At 53.9% G+C, this 19176-nt stretch overlaps 1 protein-coding gene across 1 annotated transcript in view; it reads left to right on the top strand.

Annotated features, from left to right (window-relative positions):
- The window catches only part of PLXNA4 (plexin A4), a 438400-nt gene extending 419439 nt beyond the window's left edge, over positions 1-18961 (top strand). The window contains exons 30-32 of the mRNA XM_030308459.1: positions 3034-3246; positions 9884-10034; positions 12071-18961. Of these exons, the coding sequence (XP_030164319.1) occupies positions 3034-3246; positions 9884-10034; positions 12071-12166 (460 nt within the window). The 3' untranslated portion in view covers positions 12167-18961. The remainder of the gene's footprint in view (positions 1-3033; positions 3247-9883; positions 10035-12070) is intronic.
- Positions 18962-19176: the final 215 nt, after the last annotated feature.

Below are 19176 nucleotides of genomic sequence, written 5' to 3'. Positions count from 1 at the left end.
CATCAGTTCCAGAATTGCCTCCCTGGAGCTTCTCGACAGTCCCTGTCCCAGGTTGTTCTTCCCCAGAGCATTCTTCCAAGGCAGCACAAGCCTGCTGCCCAGCACCTGCGGCCAAGAGCGGGGACGGGCCCGGCTCTAGGGCTCGGCCAGGCACCCCGGCAGCCAGCCTGGAGCCCCAGACCAAACACGGATCACGGCAGGAGTCAGAAGTGGCACTAAAACCTCACTTAACGTCATCTGCTCTGGCTTCTCCTCTCTTTCGCCTGAAGAGTAGTGCGATCTCTGCTGAAACTGGAAATGCGGGCAGGAACAGAGGTTTGGACCATAGCACTAAAGAGTTGGGTTTACGCCCCCATTAATTCTGGGTGAGAGATCTTGCACTGCCGAGTTCCTGCACCCTTTCTGAAATAAGACGGTTAGACTCCGGATTCCTGAGGGGCACGGGGTGAAGGCTCTTCCCTGCTGAAGGCCTGCCAGCCTGGTCTGGGTAAGAGTGCTTTGAATTCTGCCCATCCTCTTAGCGCGGCTCTGCAAAGCCGTTCCGTGGGCCATGTCCCTGACCTACCCAGTCTGCTTCTCTCTGCCAGTCAGTCTTCCTACTCCCCACCTCATCCGAATGTTAGCAGACTCCACAACACAAAGAATGCTCTGCCCAGCCCAGCTCTTGGGCCTGGCTGTGGAGGGCTGGTATTTCCAAAACACTCAAACACCCCTACATGCCCTCGTAGCTCCTTACCAGCAGACCACCTGAAATGGTATCTAAATCATTCGTCTTCAGCCCATACTTTGGCTGGGGTGAGCACCGCCCCCCCCCCCGCCGCCCTCCAAGGATGCCATAATGCCCTTGGCGTGGGGCCAACCTTCCCTTCACACCAGCTCCTCCCAGTACTCTGGTGTCATCACAAGGAACCCCAGGGCGGTCGTCCGCAGTACCCGGCTCGAGTTCTCTCACCCAAGGACATGTGCCCCCTGACCCTGCTCACTGCCCAGGCAAGAAGCAATTCGTCTGGGAATTATGAGATCTGTCTGCATCATGACTTAGAGTTCATCGTCCCTGAGTAAAAAAAAAGATGATTTCTTGATTCCTGGCCAGAGTTGCAACTCACCTTCTCCCCACCCGCTTCCTCCACGTTCCCCTACCTTTTCTCTTTGAAATAAACCTCCTGCTCATTTAGCCTGAGTGGCTGCAATCAACCAGAGATTACTGCCACCACCAATGTTAATAATATGCTAATATTTCATTAGGCAGGAGCCTCGGTGTGGTGCCCCGGTGCCCCTGTTTGATTTGCCTGTCAGCACAAGTGGCGTAAGCAAGGGAAACGACTGTGTAGCAGATATTAGACTCCCCGAGACCGTCTTCTGTATGAGACGCCCAGAAACAGGAAGGTGTGGACAGACCCCATGGGCAGAGCAGCCTGGAGTCCATGCAGGGCTCTGACCCCAGCTGTCACGGTCTCCCCTGGGCAGCTATGATGACCCTGACTTTCACCGTGTGTTGCAACTTTCTGTGTCACCCCCTTATTTCCTAGTCCCTATTTCAAAGGACGAAACAAGTGCCACTTAACGTTGTCAGATCTCAGTGCTGCCCGAGATCTGACAGTCCTGTGCTGCACATTTTGTAGGAACGTAACACTTGCTGGTCGATCGGCAGTCTTGAATATGAGGTCTTACTGTAGTTTAGCATCTGTTGTATGGAGGTACCGGCCACTGGGAGATGCAACAAATAGAAATGTATTGTACTCGCCAGATTGAAGTAAGTAATTCAAAGCGCTGAAGTTTCAAGAGGCGAGTCAAACACATAGGAACGCTGTAACTATTACCAACAGTGAGAACAGCTACCAAAGCAATAAAACTTCAGGGCAGAAGGCAGGAGGTGAGGAGGAGGTGGGGGGCAGAGGGAGGGAAGCAAGCGATCCCTTGCTTGGTGCCATCCCGCTTCCTTACCCGCATCTCAGTAGGCCGGATGGAAGCCACAGGATGCGAGAGCCGGCAGAGTGTGGCCAAAGGGGACAGGGGGACAGGTCTCTCCCAACCTCCCTTTCTGGCAACAGAGAGTGTGACTTGTGTTTATCAGACCACACTGCAGTTTTTCTCCTCTTTGGCTTGGGTTAGGTGACTCCTCTCCTGCTTCCTCCAGGTTACTCCAGCTAAGGAATGCATCTGTGTCTTTAAAACTCAGACCATCTAGTGTCTTTCCCTCCGTGAAGACTTTCTGAACACTTCCCTCTGCATAGACTCGGTGACGCCTCCCTGTGTCCCACATCAGACCCTGCCTGTCCTTGGGTTCCAGCACTGATAGCTCTCAGAGCACATGCTTGGTGGCAGGCCTGACTCCCCCACGAACCCACCAGAAAGCTGGCTTCTTGAGGGCAGAGGATGTATCCCCAGTTGTTAGCGTAGTGCCTGGTATGCAGTAGGCGCTCAGTGTAAGAAAGAGGGAGGGGAACACAAGGGGACAGATGAAGGGCTGTGAATGTGGGTTTCTAAGCATGCCGGCTCGGGGAGGAGAAATTAGTTAGCTACACTTCAACTGCTCAGCCCCAGTGCCTTCACCGCGTAGGGTCAAACTGTACTGTCAGGCAGGGAGGAAGGATGTGCTCTCTTCCGGGTCATACCGTGGATGGCAGAGAATAAGATACAAAGCCAGTATTCCAGGCTCTTCTTTAAGGTTTGCCGATTGGATGTGCATCATATCCGGCATAGGGGGTGGACAGTGGAATAGAATCAGAAACTCCACTTTATAGCACCCACACTGGCCGCTCTGAGCCCAAGCCTTGTGCTGCCAGGGAAGGTTGTAGTCCTGCAGTCTTCAGGCTGGGCATCAAGCCCTCCCCAGTGCCCATCAACATTTTAGCCGTGGGTGGAGTAGTGAGCCTTGCTGATCCTCAGTTTCCTGGCAGGTATGTTAGTGGCATAGGCTTTGCTTTTAAAACAATCGGTTCTCAGCCTTTTCTCTTTCCCCAGAGAACTCTCCAGGCCACGCCACACCCCCTGCCCTCTCTTCCTGACCATCTGCCTCTTCCCTCCACACAGCCTACCCCTGCGGTTTTGGGTCAACATGATCAAGAACCCTCAGTTTGTGTTCGACATCCATAAGAACAGCATCACGGACGCCTGCCTGTCCGTGGTGGCCCAGACCTTCATGGACTCCTGCTCCACATCAGAGCACCGACTGGGCAAGGACTCCCCTTCCAACAAGCTGCTCTATGCCAAGGACATCCCCAGCTACAAGAACTGGGTGGAGAGGTGAGTGCTGGGCCCGGGAGCCAAGGTAGGACCCCTTGCTGAGCAGGCAACTGCCCTTGATTTGGGGTCCCCTCGCCTCCAAAATGGGCTGGTGCTTACGGACGGGTCATTCACAGAGCCCGATCCTGCAACTGGCAATACCCACACCCCCACGTCCCCAGTGGTATTGTCAAGTGAAATAAGACCCCAGGGAACCTGGCTGGACATAGCCTCTGTGCTCGGCTTCGCTGCGCGGAGGGCCCCAGATCTTAATGGCCGAAACGCCTTCAGGCCCCGGAAGGAAATCCAGTTCCTGCGCTAGCCCCCACCAAAACAAAACAGAACAAACAAACAAACAAACGCTCAAGGAACCAAATAGCATCTTGGCACAGGAAGTCTGGAGTCCTCTACCCATCTGTCGCTGTCTATCCAGTAAGCCTCTCTCCACATTCTGTGGGGATGTCGTTCTCATTCTGACACTTCTGACTGCCCCAGACCCTTGACCTTCACAAGATGAGCTCTTGATGCCCTGTGCCCTGCAGTGCTTTCTCAGCCATTGTAGCCATGACCTTAACCATGGTCTCACACATTGTCCTGTGACTGGAGGGCCAGTTGTAAGCTGGGGAGCCCGTCTTCATGCAAAGCTAACTCATGGTAAAGAACGTTAATGGTGTGTCTGGGCCAATCGGCTCCAGGTAGCAAACACCTGAGCTAGGCAACCAGCCAAAGCCTTATTTATTTATTCATCACCATAGTCCTGTGTCCAAGAGGATAGGATTAGAACCTCATTTTCTGCCCATGAAAGCGAAGAAATATACACTCAGAAAGGCCAAGATGAGAGGTGATCCCCAAACTCAACTAACTCCTACTTTTGTACCATCAGTGATGCTTCTAGTCAGGGCCTCTGCCAACCTCTGTGGTGCCTCTTTGTGAATTCAACAAGGTGCCCTTTCCTACCGGAGGATGTAACTCCAAGCCAGGGTGCATGGTTTGTTGAATGATGGACTGGTTGTCAGCCCAAGCTCCTTTGTGCAGTGAACAGCCTCCACAACTCCACAGGGCAGTCCTGATTTTAGAGTCCCTTTCTCTTGTTACCATGAAGCTCAGATTTGGTGCCTTTATTAAGAGTAAAAGATGCCAGAAATTGTTCTTGACTTAGTAACTGAAGACAAAATGAACAGTATCATTTCACCCATGGGAAAGAGACAGTCTCCATCTTCATACTTGAAAATTGTCTTCCCTTGTAAAGAGGGACTAAGAGAGAGTGGAGTCTTGGCCACCTCAGTAACATAGTTCTGCTAGAAAGCATTGAGTTTTGTTTTTCCTCTTCCCTCTGTTCTTTGATATCCTCCCTACCCCTTCCTGCTGATGCATGTGCTGGGCATCAGTCTTGGCCGTCAGAGAGAGAGAGCTCTCATGTCCTTGTATCTCTTGATGTCTGAGTCACTAGGAGAGGCTCTCAGCTCCCTCTACATAGATGGTGGCCCGTTCTTCTGACGACAGAGCTGCCAGGAACAAGCCCTCCTCTGTGGTCACCAGCCCTTCAGCAAAGATAGGAGAAAGGTGACAGTGGGGCTCTGGTTATCTCAGCACGGGTCACGGCGCTAGGACCTCAGGCGGGGAGCGAGGAAGCAGGGGTGTGGAGGGCTGGAGGCGTTTATGAAACACCTGCAGAGAGGACCCTCCCCAGGACACGGCTAGCTAGTCAGAGGTGAGAATAACGCGTGCGCGGGGCTAACGGTCTTCCTTCCGCCTGGTGCTAAATGAAATTTGTGCCATGCAGCTGCTACAGGTCATGAGTAACCCCAGTCCATTTGGCTATTTTTAGGAGTGGCTTGATGGTTTCCATTCCTTATCCCGCCAGTTTCTTAGCAACCGGTGGTACTCTAGGGAGAGTCATCTCTCACTAGCTTGAGATCCCACCCAACCCTTTTCTCCTCTCATTCTGGGATGAAGTACAGGGACGGAGGGATTGGGAGACACAGCGTGAGCAGGTCTGGAGATCAAGTCTAGAGTGCTTCTTCACTTGGTGACAGATGGATGAACTCCACTGTCACTCGCGAGGAGCCTGGCCTCCGAGGTTGTCTGCCTGCCGGAAGGTGAAGTCGAGCAGCACAGAACTGGCTCGGGGTGCACAGCAAGCCTGGTCTCCCACCTTGGCCCACCACAGGCACCGGCAGCATGCGGTTCAGAGGAACAACAGTAGAACCCAGCCTCTCATGGCCGGCGCTTACCCACAATGCTATTGGCTGGCAGCCCCCACTGCACACTCCCAGTCTTTGCCACCTCCGTCCAAGTATGCGGGCTTTTGCTTATGGCCACATCTAGAGAAAGGGCAAAGGACCTCCTGGCCCCCGGTAGCCATCTTAAAGATGCTACACTCCTTAAAGAGCTACACTCTTTAGATGGCCCCGGTAGCCATCTTAAACCGCGACACTCCTCTTAAAGAGTCACCGCGAACAGTGTGTCGTGGCCAGTTATGTTTCCTATTTCATTAGCAATAGCAGTAAAATTTGCATGTCGGTGGGGGGGGGTGGTTTCCTCTCCGCTTAAATTGGAGGAGGCTCAAGGTTATTCCTGTGGCCGCATTAGCCTTTCTCACCTGCCCTCAGGCTTTGCAGGTAGGGCTGAGCGGAGCGGAATCTCAGCCGACCCGCTCAGAACCGGACTGGGGTGTGCCACACATTTCAGGGCCATCTGTCACATGTGTCACAGTGTGAAAAAGGTTAAGAATTTTGAATATTTAAAAATGCCTCTTAGGAAGCCATCCATTCAAAACATAAAACGGTGACAGTTCACCCTGGGAGCAATACCAGAGGTGAAGTATAGACATTTCATTAACTTATTCATCAGTCCATGGGTCAAACATTTACGGTCTCCATCAGAAGCGTATGGGGCACTCGGGATATATTACACTTGATCCTTCCCTTGTGGCTCTCGTGGTCAAGGAGGACACACAGACAGGCCCTCAGCAAACCCCATGGAGCTGTGATCATGCGGCTGGGGGAGTGAGAGCCTGATTCTGCTGGGCCTGGAGAGGTCTGTGAGAGGTTCTCAGAGATGAAGATTTCTGTGCGGGGCCTTCAGGCTCTAGATGTTTCTCATATCTACACCTTCATCCTCGAGGTGTTTAGAGGGATGACAAAACTTTGTTCTTCTAAGAGTTCAGGGCATTAGAGACCACCTTCTTGATCACTGGAGCCATCCAAAGGCAGAGATGAGACACCCACCATCACTCACTGGGCCCATCCCCTAGAAACCCACAGACAGACCGCTACAGACAGGCCGACAGCGAGACATTCAGCACTCCAGGGCCCTGTCCTTTCTAAGAGCTCCCCAACGACCCATAAGGGTACTGGCATCCCATCTGATGTGAACAAACTCAGCAAAGAAAGCTGAGTAGGGCCGGTGGTGGGACCCAGACCTCGTCAGCAGGCGGAACCTCGGCCAGCTGGGAGCGGGGGGTGGTCTTGGGGGACTTTCCAAGCGTCAGTCCCTTTTGAAGGGGCTCACCTAGTGCTCGCTTCGGCAGCACATATACTAAAATTGAAGGGGCTCACCTGCAGGCAGAAATCCCATGGGAGGAAGTTCAAGTACAGGAGCCCAGGCTGACCTCTCCTTTCCTCACTGCACAACCTGCTGATAAGAATATTTGTTTGAAGCTCACGAATATGGGGCATAATTGCATTCTTCACAATCAATAAGCCTTCTCAGTGGCGGAGCCCGGCGCAAAGGCCAGCCCAGCGGGAGCTGAGAAGGAAGCAATTGCCCACACAGCCGGGGAATCCAGGGCAAGGTCATTACTGGGCTCAAGGGGTGCTGGCAAGGCCAGGGAGAGAGGTGGGGCACAGCCCTGAATGGAAGCGAAGAGAGGTCAAGGCAGGGTCACATGCCTTGTTGGGTGGATGGTCCCGGCTAGCACCAGGCAAGGCTGGGGTCAAGACCCAGGCAGAGTGTTAGCTGGACCACAAACGCCACACTCATCTGGGAAATCGAGCTGTCCGGGGCCACTCAGCTCAGCTGTTCAGTGCTTGCTGAAGATGAGGACATGTGGTTGGTCCATTCAGGGGCTAGTGTGTGGCCTCAGATGTGCACTGGTCCAATCCAGTGCCCTCCGCATGTAGGCAACAGAGGAGAGACTGGGCCACTCTGTGCAGAAAGGCCCTCACTGTTAGAATAACGCAAAGCATCCGGGTGGCTCACCACCCATTTCTTCAGGTGAGAAGGTTGGAGCCCCTGCCCTCACCCCACTCCGCTCCCAACCCCTCCCTCTCTCTCTTTCTCACACACAGACACATTTGTAAATATTCTCTTTAGAGAAATGGACTGGGCTTCTGGCACACACCAAGGCAAGCCACGTTAAAGGGACAGAGTGTTGGGCGTCTGCTGTTTGCGGTGGACACAGTGGTCCCTAACTTGGACCCACAGGAGGCATCTCAGGGTGCAGGGTGCAGGACAGACCATCCATCTACCTGTGAGAAGTCTCACAGGCAAGTATCAGAAATGGCAGGAGTCTTTGCTTCTGAAGACAGTCATGTCCTGTCAGTGAGGACCTGGGTTTTTCATCCCGGTCAGTCTCTCTGACCATCTACTGGTGACAGAGTATAACTGTCGGGAGGAAGCTCTGGACCCAGGCAGGTTAGCAGAGATGCGCCTGGTTGCTGGCCATGGAGAAGCCAGGGAGGTCCTCTGTTCATGGTTTTCCCCAAAATGACCTGATGACATAGCCCTTGACCCCACAAACACATGTACCTCGGCAAGTGTGAAGAGACAATGGTGCATAGCTCCTTAGGAGGGGCGGGGGTGGGAACCGTCACTGAAACCCCTAGGTCTCCACTATAAAATGGAGCATTGGCATTTATTGCCTCCAATGAGTCGAGTCTCTCGCTGGAACGTTTATACCTGGAATGTCATTAAATCACCCAGAACCCTGAGGAATCTGACGATGTTTAGGGGGTGGACGGCAGGTCTGAAAGAGAGTGAGCTCATCTGGGATGGAGTGAAGGAACCAAATTGCACCAGGACAGGGAACAGAGGGCACTGAATGTGAGAAGCGGTGGGGGGGGGGGGGGGGGAGCCACCCACACTAGACGAAGGTTGTGAAGGATGAAGTCCAGGTGAGGCAGGGGGCAGGCCGGCCTCCTCTGAGGCCGCAGGCTCCTCTGAGAAAGGTCATTCCATTACACTCTTGTCCCCAGGCCCAGACCTCCCGCCAAAATGCAATCAGCTCAACAAAGCAGTTGGCGAGCGTGTCTGTGTGTGGCTGGCTTTCTGAGGTCAGAGGAGGCCCCCTCCGACCGGCTCCCTCCCTTGCCAGCGCGCTCTGCTTTCATCTCCCTCCCTCTGCCTCCCTCGGAAGGTTTCCAGAATGAACGACGGGTCTGCGGTCACAGCAAGGCCGTGGCTTGGGGCAGGGTGGCCATCACCGCCCTCACTGGCCCAGGAATGCTCTGGCAGCAGATTGAACTGTCATCCCACCGCGAGCCTCTGAGCGTGATGGCTCGAGGAACACAAGAGTGCCACGTGTGCTGGGCTGTCCCCGAACTCCTCGGCCTGGACTGGGGGAGGTGGAGGTGCGGGCATGGCAGAGGATCTATGGATTCATGGTCTCGGTGCACTGAGGGATTCGGGCCAGGGTGAGACTGTGCCAGAGCCCCCGAAGATGCCACTACACTTGCCTGGTCAAGCCCAGTTCTGGGACTGCCCAGGGCCTGTCATTGGTACCTGCACCTACACGGCTCACCAGTGCCCCACGTGCCTCAGCCTGGTCCCTGTACCCACCCCCCTCCCCCCGGTGATCCCATCACCCTCCTCTGTTCTAGATGCTCAGGCTTGCTTTCACCGGCTCCGAAGCCGTAAGCATTCAGCTGCAGGCCGAGCTGGGATGACCGACACTCCTGGTGCTCCCCCGCTGCCCTGATGGCTCCCTGCTTTTGTAGGTCCCTGGCCCCTTTTATGTGGCCCACAGTGAGCAGGCAGCTGGGGAGGGGGGTATAGCTGTCTCTGGGGGGCACCGGGGCCCTTCTCTTCCTCATCAGGAAGCCGCACCACTCCCCTCTGGCGGAGAGGTTGGGGTTTGCCGCATAAAATGTCAAATTGCAGAAATTAAAAATGTAAATGCTGGCATCTAATTAGCCCGTTGACAGCAGCACACAGCTGCAAGTGACAGTGACTGATTGCCTTCTGCCAGCCTCTCTCCCCAAGCAGCCCCCGGCCCCGCCCTTCTCCCGGGTAACCCCCCAGAGAGGGGAGGGCATCAAGGCAGAGCAACTGCTTCGAAGAGCCTTTGGGCACTGGGGGGGGGGGGGGGGGCAGCCCTTGCGTCTGTGGGAGGAGGTGTCAGAAGGACACCAGAGACACACTGGACCACACTTTGGTGGCCAGGAGCAAGGCCCACGCAGGAGACGGCTCCTCCGTAGTCCCGCTTCCACCCCAGTTCACCCTCTGCCCAGGTCTGGGCCACATCCCTTCCCTCTGCGCCCCCTGCATCCAGAGCTGTAGAGGGGCTCTCCGGGGCCACACACGGGAGAGAGCCCACCAGGTCCCCAGGGGATCACGCACAGGCATCCACTGGCCCCAGTGCTGGGAGGATCCATGTGTCCTCGACTCCTCCACGCACGGCTCCGGCTCCTTTCTTCCGCACTCCCTTCCCTGGTAGGTATTACTCGGACATCGGGAAGATGCCGGCCATCAGCGACCAGGACATGAACGCATACCTGGCCGAGCAGTCCCGGATGCACATGAATGAGTTCAACGCCATGAGCGCACTCTCGGAGATCTTCTCCTACGTGGGCAAGTACAGCGAGGAGGTGAGCCCACCCTGCCCGGCGCCTGCTGGGAAGGACAGGGAAGCTATGGAAAAATCCCCGCCTGCGGCAATCTCTATGCACAAGAGCACGGGAACCCCAGACCACGCTCTGTGTCTGCTGGGGAAGCTGTCTGTCGCCCTGGATTTGGGGGCTCTGTGCCACAGATGGGGATCGTAGGAATGCCCCATTCTGTAGATTCCGCATCAATCCTGTTCTCAGATACTTAAAGTGTCTGTTTCTTTCCTTTTCTTTTTAAAATTCTTATTTCTTCCCTGCTTGTCCCTCCTTTTATTTTTCCCTTTTCGCTCTCTGATCTAATCCTCTTTAAACAAGCAGTTTCCCACTCTCGTGGCAGGCTGAATGGTATGGTATGGTATGGTATGGTGGGATAGGACAGGACAGGACGGGACAGGATCAGAACAGACCAGATACAGAGCAGAGTGGAATGGCATCTATTTTACTTGCTGTGTTCCCCAGGTGGAAAACCTCACCTGGGGTCATTGCCACTGCAGACACGGCCTTCTTCCTGGCCAGTACAGAGGTGCTTCCAGATTTCTTAGTCATGCAGGCTTAGCCCAAGTGGGTTCAGAATCCAGGCTCCCTCTGTCTGAGCACCAGCATAACCACCTTCTCCTTGAGCAGAAGGTAGTAACAGGAGCTAAAGCCAGTGCCCCCCTTCTCTGCCTCCTCTCTATCTCGTCACTGAGAGAGGGTCTAGGAACCCCAGGCTAAGGAGGGAGCCCCAGCAGGCCACGGGCAGCACAGTGCTGTGAACGCCAAGTGCAGGGGAAGCCAGCCGTGAGTCCCTTAGGGGAGGGACCGAGACTGCAGGCCATTGCTGGTCTGGGGCAAAGTTTTCACCTGTCCGTGGCCACGTGAGAGAAGGAAGGACGATGCGGAGTGTGTTAGGGTGGGAGTGTAACGGCCTCATCTTGGAAGGACTGCCCTTTAGTCTACAAGGACACTCATCTGCTCGTGGTGTGAAAATGTCCCATCCTCGTGAAATGCTGGTGCCAGTAACTGGCAGTTCTTGGCCAGCTAAGAAGTTGGCGATTCCATCTTGGTCTCCCCCATTAAAACTGCATTAAGTGGGCCAAGAAATCCAAGGCTCTAGGAGCCTCCCTTCGAGCCTTCACCCTCCTCCACCTCCCTGCCCCTCAGCCCCAGCACCGGCACAAGCATGCCTGTTTGTCTCACGCACCCCTTGTGGAGCAGACTTTGTGGGAAGGGCACACGCGTGTGTTCTGTGACTCTGTCCTCTGCACTGGAGCAGCCCACGCGGGGACCAATAGTTCCCCCATTTTACAGATGAGGCAGTGAGGGTTCAGAGAGGTGACATGTTTTGCCCCAGATCACCTCGCTAGAAACTGGTTATTCAATCCCGTATCTCCTGAGTCTGAGTCATATTCTAACACATTTTCCATCGTGTTCCGCAGTTGCTCACCGTCACTGTCCTCAACCAACCATCTGATCTCAGAAAAGGCTTTGGCAGACTTTGTCATGAGGTGCTGATGACCAGGAAAGCTTGAGATAGGGCTCTTTGAAGGATATTTGTTTGATAATGGACAGTAAAGCCAAACGACTTTCTAAATGTGGGACGTGGGGCTTCGTGATGCTGATAAGGAAGATATTCCTTTTTTTGGATGAAGGGTGGGATTTCTTATTATCTGTGAGGTCCCATTCCCCAGAGACACAGGGCACCGGACTTGTTACAGGGGTCACTTGTTAACCTGCAGGTCACTGGCACATCTTTGCACAGGTGTCTTCGGCCCACTGCCAGCTGTCTTCCGTGGACAGTGAAGTGCACACATTTATTCAGACATGCTGATGTAGGTGCTGACACCCTGAGCTCACTGACACAGGGCTACCCACACACTGCACCCCGCGCCCGCGTTAGCCAGGCTGCCTGCTGACCCAGCAACGTTCCGTGTGCATCTGCACATACACATGGCTTCCCGAGCCTGACCGCACCCGCCCCAAGAACGCGAACGTGAACGCACAGACTCGTAACCCCCCTGTTCTTGGCCCTTCAACAGATCCTCGGACCTCTGGACCATGACGACCAGTGTGGGAAGCAGAAACTGGCCTACAAACTAGAACAAGTCATAACCCTCATGAGCTTAGACAGCTGAGAACCGTCCTTCCAGGGCCCCTGGGGGGAGGGACACACCAAGCCGTGCCTCAGTCTAGATTATCATCTTTACCAAGTGCAAGTTCCGACTGGCGTCAGCAGCATCCCCCGAGCAGCGCTGTCTCTCTCTCCGCCTCTTTGCGTCTCTCCCTTCTCCCTGCATCCCTTCTCTCTCAGTTGCTCTGCCAACACGACCGAACCACACCGCCACCCCTCAGTTAGTCCAGGATGGCCAGGCTCAGGCGAGGGGCCCAGCCAGAAGATACCGGAGGGGCTCTCTTTACCGGGTGAGCCCAGGCGTCAGCAGCGGGGCCCGAAAGATGGCCGAGGAGCCGCGGAGAGAGGACGTTCCTGTGCTGCTGCTCCCCCCCTCGCACGCTGGGCCGGACCTTGGCCTAGGGAAGAGGCAATGAGCTCAGTATTATCTTCACTGGGAAGACATCACCCGGCTCTCTCCCTTCTCACATTTCCACCTCCAGGGGGTCCGTCCGTGTGTGGCTCTGTTGTAACTGTGAGAAAGGCCACAGCTCCTGCATGGCCAGAGTGCGGGCAGGGGTGAGGAGCTGGGAGGTGCTTTTCAAGCTGCCTCTCACTTGTTGCGTTGGTGTCCCGAGGCTTCCTTGTCCCCTTCCGGTCTTCTTGGAGCCCTTCCCAGTGCTCCTAGGGACCTGCCTGTCCCATCTCCTCCCCTGTCTGTGGAAAGCCAGACAGGAGAAACAGCAGTTACCTTCCACGATGGAGAGCCTCCAGACCTTCTGGTCTGGCTCAAAGGGGCAGAAACATAACATGGAGGGGGAGAAAGGGAAAGAGAGTTGCATCCACCCTGGAAGCAGAATTTGTTGTTTTTCATTCACCACCCCCCCCCCCCAAGTGCAAGTGAAGCACGCCCGTGGTCATGGGTCTAACCGGTTGCCAGATCTTCGATGCTGTCCAGAGAAAGCACCTGCATCCTCCTTGGTTGGCGCTCATCAAGGGTCAATGTAAAATGCAGAGTACATCCAGGAGATTCTACCTCCAGCCGCCTTTATGGCTCCGTCCTCACCACCCTTCCTGAGAACTCTAGAGAATGCTGGGGCAGAGAGCCGAGCCCCCGCCCCCCTGCAGAGCCTGGTGCCATTGCTATGCAGATGACTTTGTCATTCCACTGTCCAGACCTCCTTGGCAATGACTCCTTCAACATCCTCTGTCTCCTCAGTCACTGCCCTTCCTCACCTCCTCCCCAGTCATTATGGAAAGAATCACACTCAAGCACAGCCTCATGGAGACAAACCAAAATGCCAGCCAAACTCAGCCCCCAGCTTGCCATGTCCGGGACGGACCGAGAACTCTAGCTGAAGGACGTGGCCAGCAGCGACAGAAGAGATATACAATGGACCTCAGCCCTGGCGTCTGTTTCTCCATCTGTCCCTCCATCTCTGGATGGATCATTTCAGCTTGTCAGGCAAATGTGTGCTGAGACACGGGTGAGCAGGGGCTGTGGTAAGAGACGGTCTAACAGAGGGTCATGGAAACCTTAATCCTGAAGGGACCTTAGATGCCATCTGACCCAGTTTCCCACCATAAACAAGATTCTCTCCTGGCAGCCTTGGTGGCTACTTGTACACCACTCTGGGAGATGAGAAGCATCATCTAAGGTGCGGTTATGGGTGAGGGTTCCAGTCTTGCCTTCACTCCCCGAGCATCAGACGTTATTCCCTGCAATCCACTCAAAATGAGCCCCCATTGGAAAGAGGAAGGAACCGCTCCATTTCCAGCAAAGTCGATGGAGCACCCTGTACTTTTAAGAACGCTAGCCCCTTTGGGTCTGAATATGTGTGCGTGTGTGAGTGTGTGTGTGTGTGTGTGTGCACGCGTGGGTGTGTCTGCCCCAGAAGTAGGCAGAGAGCTCAGAAGGATTCCTTGTCCTATGTAGGGGACTGTGAAGTGTTTCCCTTCTCCACCCTTGCTCATTCATCGCAGCTTCAGGACATTTCAACGCTAGCTTTCCATGCTGAGTACGGGTGGAAGGAAGGAGAGCCACCCGTCTGTAGGAAACCAGGGTGGTCACTGGCCGAAAGCGGCCTGGACTTGACTAGAGGCTGGGTGGAGGTGACCCACAGCAGGGCATTATGTGGCGTCAAGGAGGACAAACGGGGACAAAACACAAGTAGCCTAACAGGAAGGGGAGGACGGGGATGAGACACACGCCAAGGGGGAAAAATAACCAAAGGTTTGGCGGATAAAGTGCCAGGTGAGGAGCGTGGGATTTCTACCCTTGACCATTTTATTTCCTCCCGAGAAGCCACGGGCCCTGGCCAGAAAGCAAGCACGTGGGAGGCAGGCGGAGGAGGCTCCACGGCCACTGAGATGTATTTGCACACATGAGGGGTTGGGGAGGTGAGAGACACAAACCTATTTAACAGATTTGCTGAATGCAAGCGAGTGTATGTGTGAGCGCATGTATGAGTGAGTGTGTGTGATTTATTTTTTAAGTTTTGCACAGTTAGAAAAAAATGAACAGGCAGACAAGAAGACTGTTATCATGGTTCTGCTGAAGCTTTTATTTTTTACCGGATTATTATTATTGTTGTTATCGTTCCTTTGTCGGTACAGAACTTCCCCCCTGACCCCCGCCATGTTTTGTCACAAGAGAAACTTCAAAACCCTCAGAGAAACCTCAGTGTCAGGAAGAAAGAGGAGAGGACAGTCTCCTGGCTCTCCTCCTTTCTCCCAGAAGAGGGTTTGAGGACAGATTTTACCTTAATTGTTGGCGGGGGGCAGGTGTGGGTCGCTGCTGGTGTTTTGTTTGCCGAAGCCTCTGCAGCCCGCTCGGGCTGGAGAGAGAGGATAGACTCACCCAGAGCTGCAACCTGTCTTGCCCACAAAAATTCTCTTTCCTTTCGCTGTTTGTTTTCCATTTCTTCCGTTTGGATTCATGGTGCATGTGTGATACGTTTCAAAGTACAGACGAGGCAGCATTGTCAAAAAGCTGTCCTTGCCTCCCCCATGTTCTTTCCAGAACTCCCCTTGGGATCCCCGATCTCCTCCTGGCAGGCCAGAGACCCCGAGAGCTGCCCGGGGGGACATGTGGGCCAGCACACCGCAGAGAAGGGAGCTGGGCAGACTGGTCCGGTGGAAGGGAGCCCCCTTGAGGCCTCCCCCCCTGTGACAGTGAATTTCCAGGGTCATAACTCTGTTTAAGGTGGAATCTTTATCTAACTCCTTGAGTCCCAGGCAGAGAGGAAGGGAGACAAGGCCCATCTCCTCTCACCTCTCCCTTCAACCACCTCCTGCACCCTCCACCCCTGAGATGGTGCTGGGAGATCCCACAGTCAGAATAACTGACATGGGTTAGGTGGGGATTTTGAATGTAGAAGGGAGATGGGCTGAAGGCTGGTAGTGGTAGGAGGTGGGGAGCTTGGTGGGGTCCCGAACTGAAAAGGATGGATGGATAGAAGCTGAGAAAGACAGCTGCAGGCAGGTCACTCCTCTCGCGGGGCATGGGTCTCCCCACGTGTGGGCTTTGCCATCCTTTGTCCTTCCACGGAAGGAGAGACCCCCACATCTCTCGGTAACTGCAGGCGGTACCACTAAGTGAAGTTGGCTATGGTCTCAGTTAATTCCTCAGGAAAATATTTTTTTCTTGCCTTCTTTCAATGTGGTCTGAATTTGGGGACCGAGGACAACCTGAGTGTTCACAGGCCAAAGTAGGCTCACACCCCCAGGGCGCCCTAGACCCTCCCTCTCGGGAGCCGGTGGGCTGGCGGGTCAGGCCCCGGATGCTTGAGCAGGGCTACGGTCGAGAGAGAAGTCATTTTCAGTAATCCCAAAGTGAAGCAGACTGTCCAGGACTGTGCCAGGCAGAAGCGGGAGTCGCCGACAGGTAAGGTCGCTGACCTGGTCCGCTCGGGCCCCCGTCTCACCCCGCCCCCTGCCAGCCCTGGGCTAATGTCGAGGTACTGTCCCAGCACCCCACTTCCCCCTGCCCGAGGTCCTTGTGCTCATGTCCCTCTTGCATGTCTGGATTCTGAGGGTGTCCCTCCCCTGCAGAGGGGAGTGTGTCCCCTCATCCCCCTCACCTGCAGTCTCTGCCCCAAGGCCATGCATCCACTCTTACCCGGAGCCTCCGACCTCACAGCCCAGCCCCCCTTCCCCTGCACCACCCTGGGGAGGCCCTAGGCCCCTCACACCCTTTTGACAATGCCTCCATGAGTAGTTGGGGGTCTGGCCCTGGGGACCCCCAGCAGAGGAGCCACAAGCAATGATTTCCCAAGCACCCTCCAGTCCAAGAGGCAAGTCCTGCTGATGTTTCCAGAGCCCTTAACAACCTGTTAAGATGGGGCTCGCTTTGACCTAATAGGCAAAACCCTATTTTCCATCTGTCTCCGTTCTTAGGAATAAGGGGACACTGCCTTTGGCTTCATAGGATGTAAAGTCAAATACTTAACCTAGCGAAGGTTAAGCTTAATTATTCATCAAGAACAAACTTTCCCACCTCTCATAGAGCAAGGAGGGAGGGGAAGAGGCAGGGAGGCCCAGAGACACCCCTTCCCTGGCCCTTCCAGGAATGGGCCACCCCAACAGGCAGTCCCAGCGAGAGTCTGAAAGGCCTCCGAAAGGCATTCCTGGGAAGGACTAACCCCCAGGCACCAGAGTCCCCAAGAGAAGACCCTACCTTGGGCGGATCCTGGCTCCTTCGTGGCCTTTCTCCTTGCTCCTAGTTCACATCAAGGCCCTCCCGTCAGCCCCCCATGCCTCCAGTCAGCTCCCAGGACAGGTGACAGAGGGCCCTTGACCCCTCAGCCCCTCCTTGTTTCTTTATTCTGTATGTGGGCTGTTTATTTGGGGTTTGAGGTTGGTAATTTTTTGTCTGTATATGTTTGAGATTAAGGAGGGAGCCCAGGTGTGGGTGAAAAGTCCAAATTGCTGGAAGGAAGAAACAAGACTCTTCACCTGTGACTTGCAGGGATGAAGAGAGCCACAGGGCTGGGGGTGGGAGGGGCTCCCGGTTGTTAGAAAATGGATCCACATAGTTCCCAGATGTGGACACGCCAGTCCTGGGGAAGCTGATACTCTTGGTGCTTCCCCTGAACCTCTGATAGCTGGGGCCTGCAATGCTACCCCTCCTCCACCTGCCTCCTGCCACCTCACCCCTACAGGTGTGGCAAACGAGAGCCTTTACGGAGCAGGAAGCTGAGGTACGGCCACAGGTGACATTGGAGAGGCAGCTCCAGAGGCTGGGACACCAGGAGCCTCTGAGAGTAGGGGGCCCTCCGCTGGAAAACTTATAAAGAACATTCCTCCCATTCAGAAAGGAGTCTCTGTAGTAAAAATTTCAGACTTTCAAAAGCGACCTTTTTTTTTTTAACTACAAATCTTTGCTCCCCGATAAAAATTGTGGGGTTTGTGTTTAGTAGGGGGGAGTATCCAACTTTATAAAATAGGATTTTTTTGGTTGTAGAAGTAATCATACTCATTAGAGTCTCAAATTCCTTGAGTAGACTGGTGACAACCCCCAAAGCAAAGCTAAATGAAACAAAAGCCCTAATAAATGAAAAGAGGTGTCTGTCTGTATTGGCAGAGATAGTGAGGTGGGTGGGGGGCTCTGTGCCCTCAGCTGGGTGCACCCCACCTTCCCTTCTCCTCACCCCCTTTCGCTTTGTCCAGTCTTGGCTCTCTGGGCTGCCCCTGGTGTGGCTGAGTCCCGTGCGGTTCCCATCAGCTTCCCTCAAACCGTAGGGACACCCTGTTAAGGATCGGTCATGGAGGCATGAAGTCCCCTCCCCTGAGAATGCAAATGCCCATGGCAAATAGGCACGGTCTATGAACCTCATCTTCCACCATTTTTTTTTTTAATCTGGAATTAGAACATCTTTTGTTAGTATCTTTGATCTTATGACTCAAGCACATTTTGGAAGGGCTCCCTTCCAAGAGTGGAATTCAAAACAGAGGATATGGCTAAAGAGCAACACAAAGGACGCTTAATAAAGTGAGACCGTGTACCAAACAGGACTGCTGGATGCAAGTCAGGCCCACGACCAAGATGGGATACGTGTCTCGTGTGTTCTCCTTCCTTCTCCCTTCCCTGATGTTCTCCCCAGCTGTTGGCTCGTTCAACCTTCCGTTCTTTAAAAAGAAAAGCTAGTTTACCTCAAAGAATCTTGTTTCCATTTGGAAACCAATGACTTTGTGTTCTAGAGTAGATGACCTCCCCTCCATCACTCCTTGCCTGGGTCTGGTGTGCTTGAGGCCTGAGGTCCTTGCTTAGTCGTGTGATGGCTACGTTGACCAAGAACAAGAGCCCCAGGCCCTGAGATAGACAGGAAGGGTTGGGTGCAGCTGGCCTCCTCCCCACCTTAGCTGGTAAGGACCAGCCTATCTCTGCCAGCAGGGTCCTGCCAAGTCACCATTGTAACCAGCAACTCCAGGGTACCACCAACAGAGAACGGCTCCATGAGCCGAGGTGCAGGGGAAGCGGAGTCTGGCCTGGTCACACAACCCAGAGTCAAGTCAAATACTAGAGGGAAGAGGAGAACAGGAAAGAATGAATGGGTGGTTTGAGGAACAGGCAGAGGCCTTTGAGTCTCAGAGAGAGGCTGCTGAAGGAGGTAGGGCGGGTCATTCCTGCTCCAGTCACCCCCTTCCAGCCCCGCCCCACCTCTGTTTCCATAAAGCTCCCACCTTGAACACTGACCCTTTGTTAGAACAAAGCAAAACATATCTTTAGACAACAGTGTTACAATGAGCCTCAAAGATAGGTGGATGAAATCTTTTAGAGGAAGAGGGTCTTCTGGTTTTGATTTAAAAAAAAAAAAAAGAGTATCCTAGCAAGATTTAAAAAAAAAAAAAGATTTAAAAAGTAAAGTTTTTAAAAAGGAAACCTATGCTATTTAAATTGGAGCCCAGTTGTAACTTGGTAAAGGCAAGCTTCTGTACCTTTGTTATAATTAATTGTATACCTGTGTATGTAAATATAAGGCATTCCTATTTTGCAGTTCAGAACAAAAAAAAAAAAAAACCTATTTGTAATAT

Source organism: Lynx canadensis, chromosome A2 (genome assembly GCF_007474595.2).
Source record: "Lynx canadensis isolate LIC74 chromosome A2, mLynCan4.pri.v2, whole genome shotgun sequence".
NCBI classification, from domain to species: Eukaryota; Metazoa; Chordata; class Mammalia; order Carnivora; family Felidae; genus Lynx; species Lynx canadensis.
Note: the sequence above shows the minus strand (reverse complement) of the source record. Positions and strands in the feature narration are given on the sequence as shown.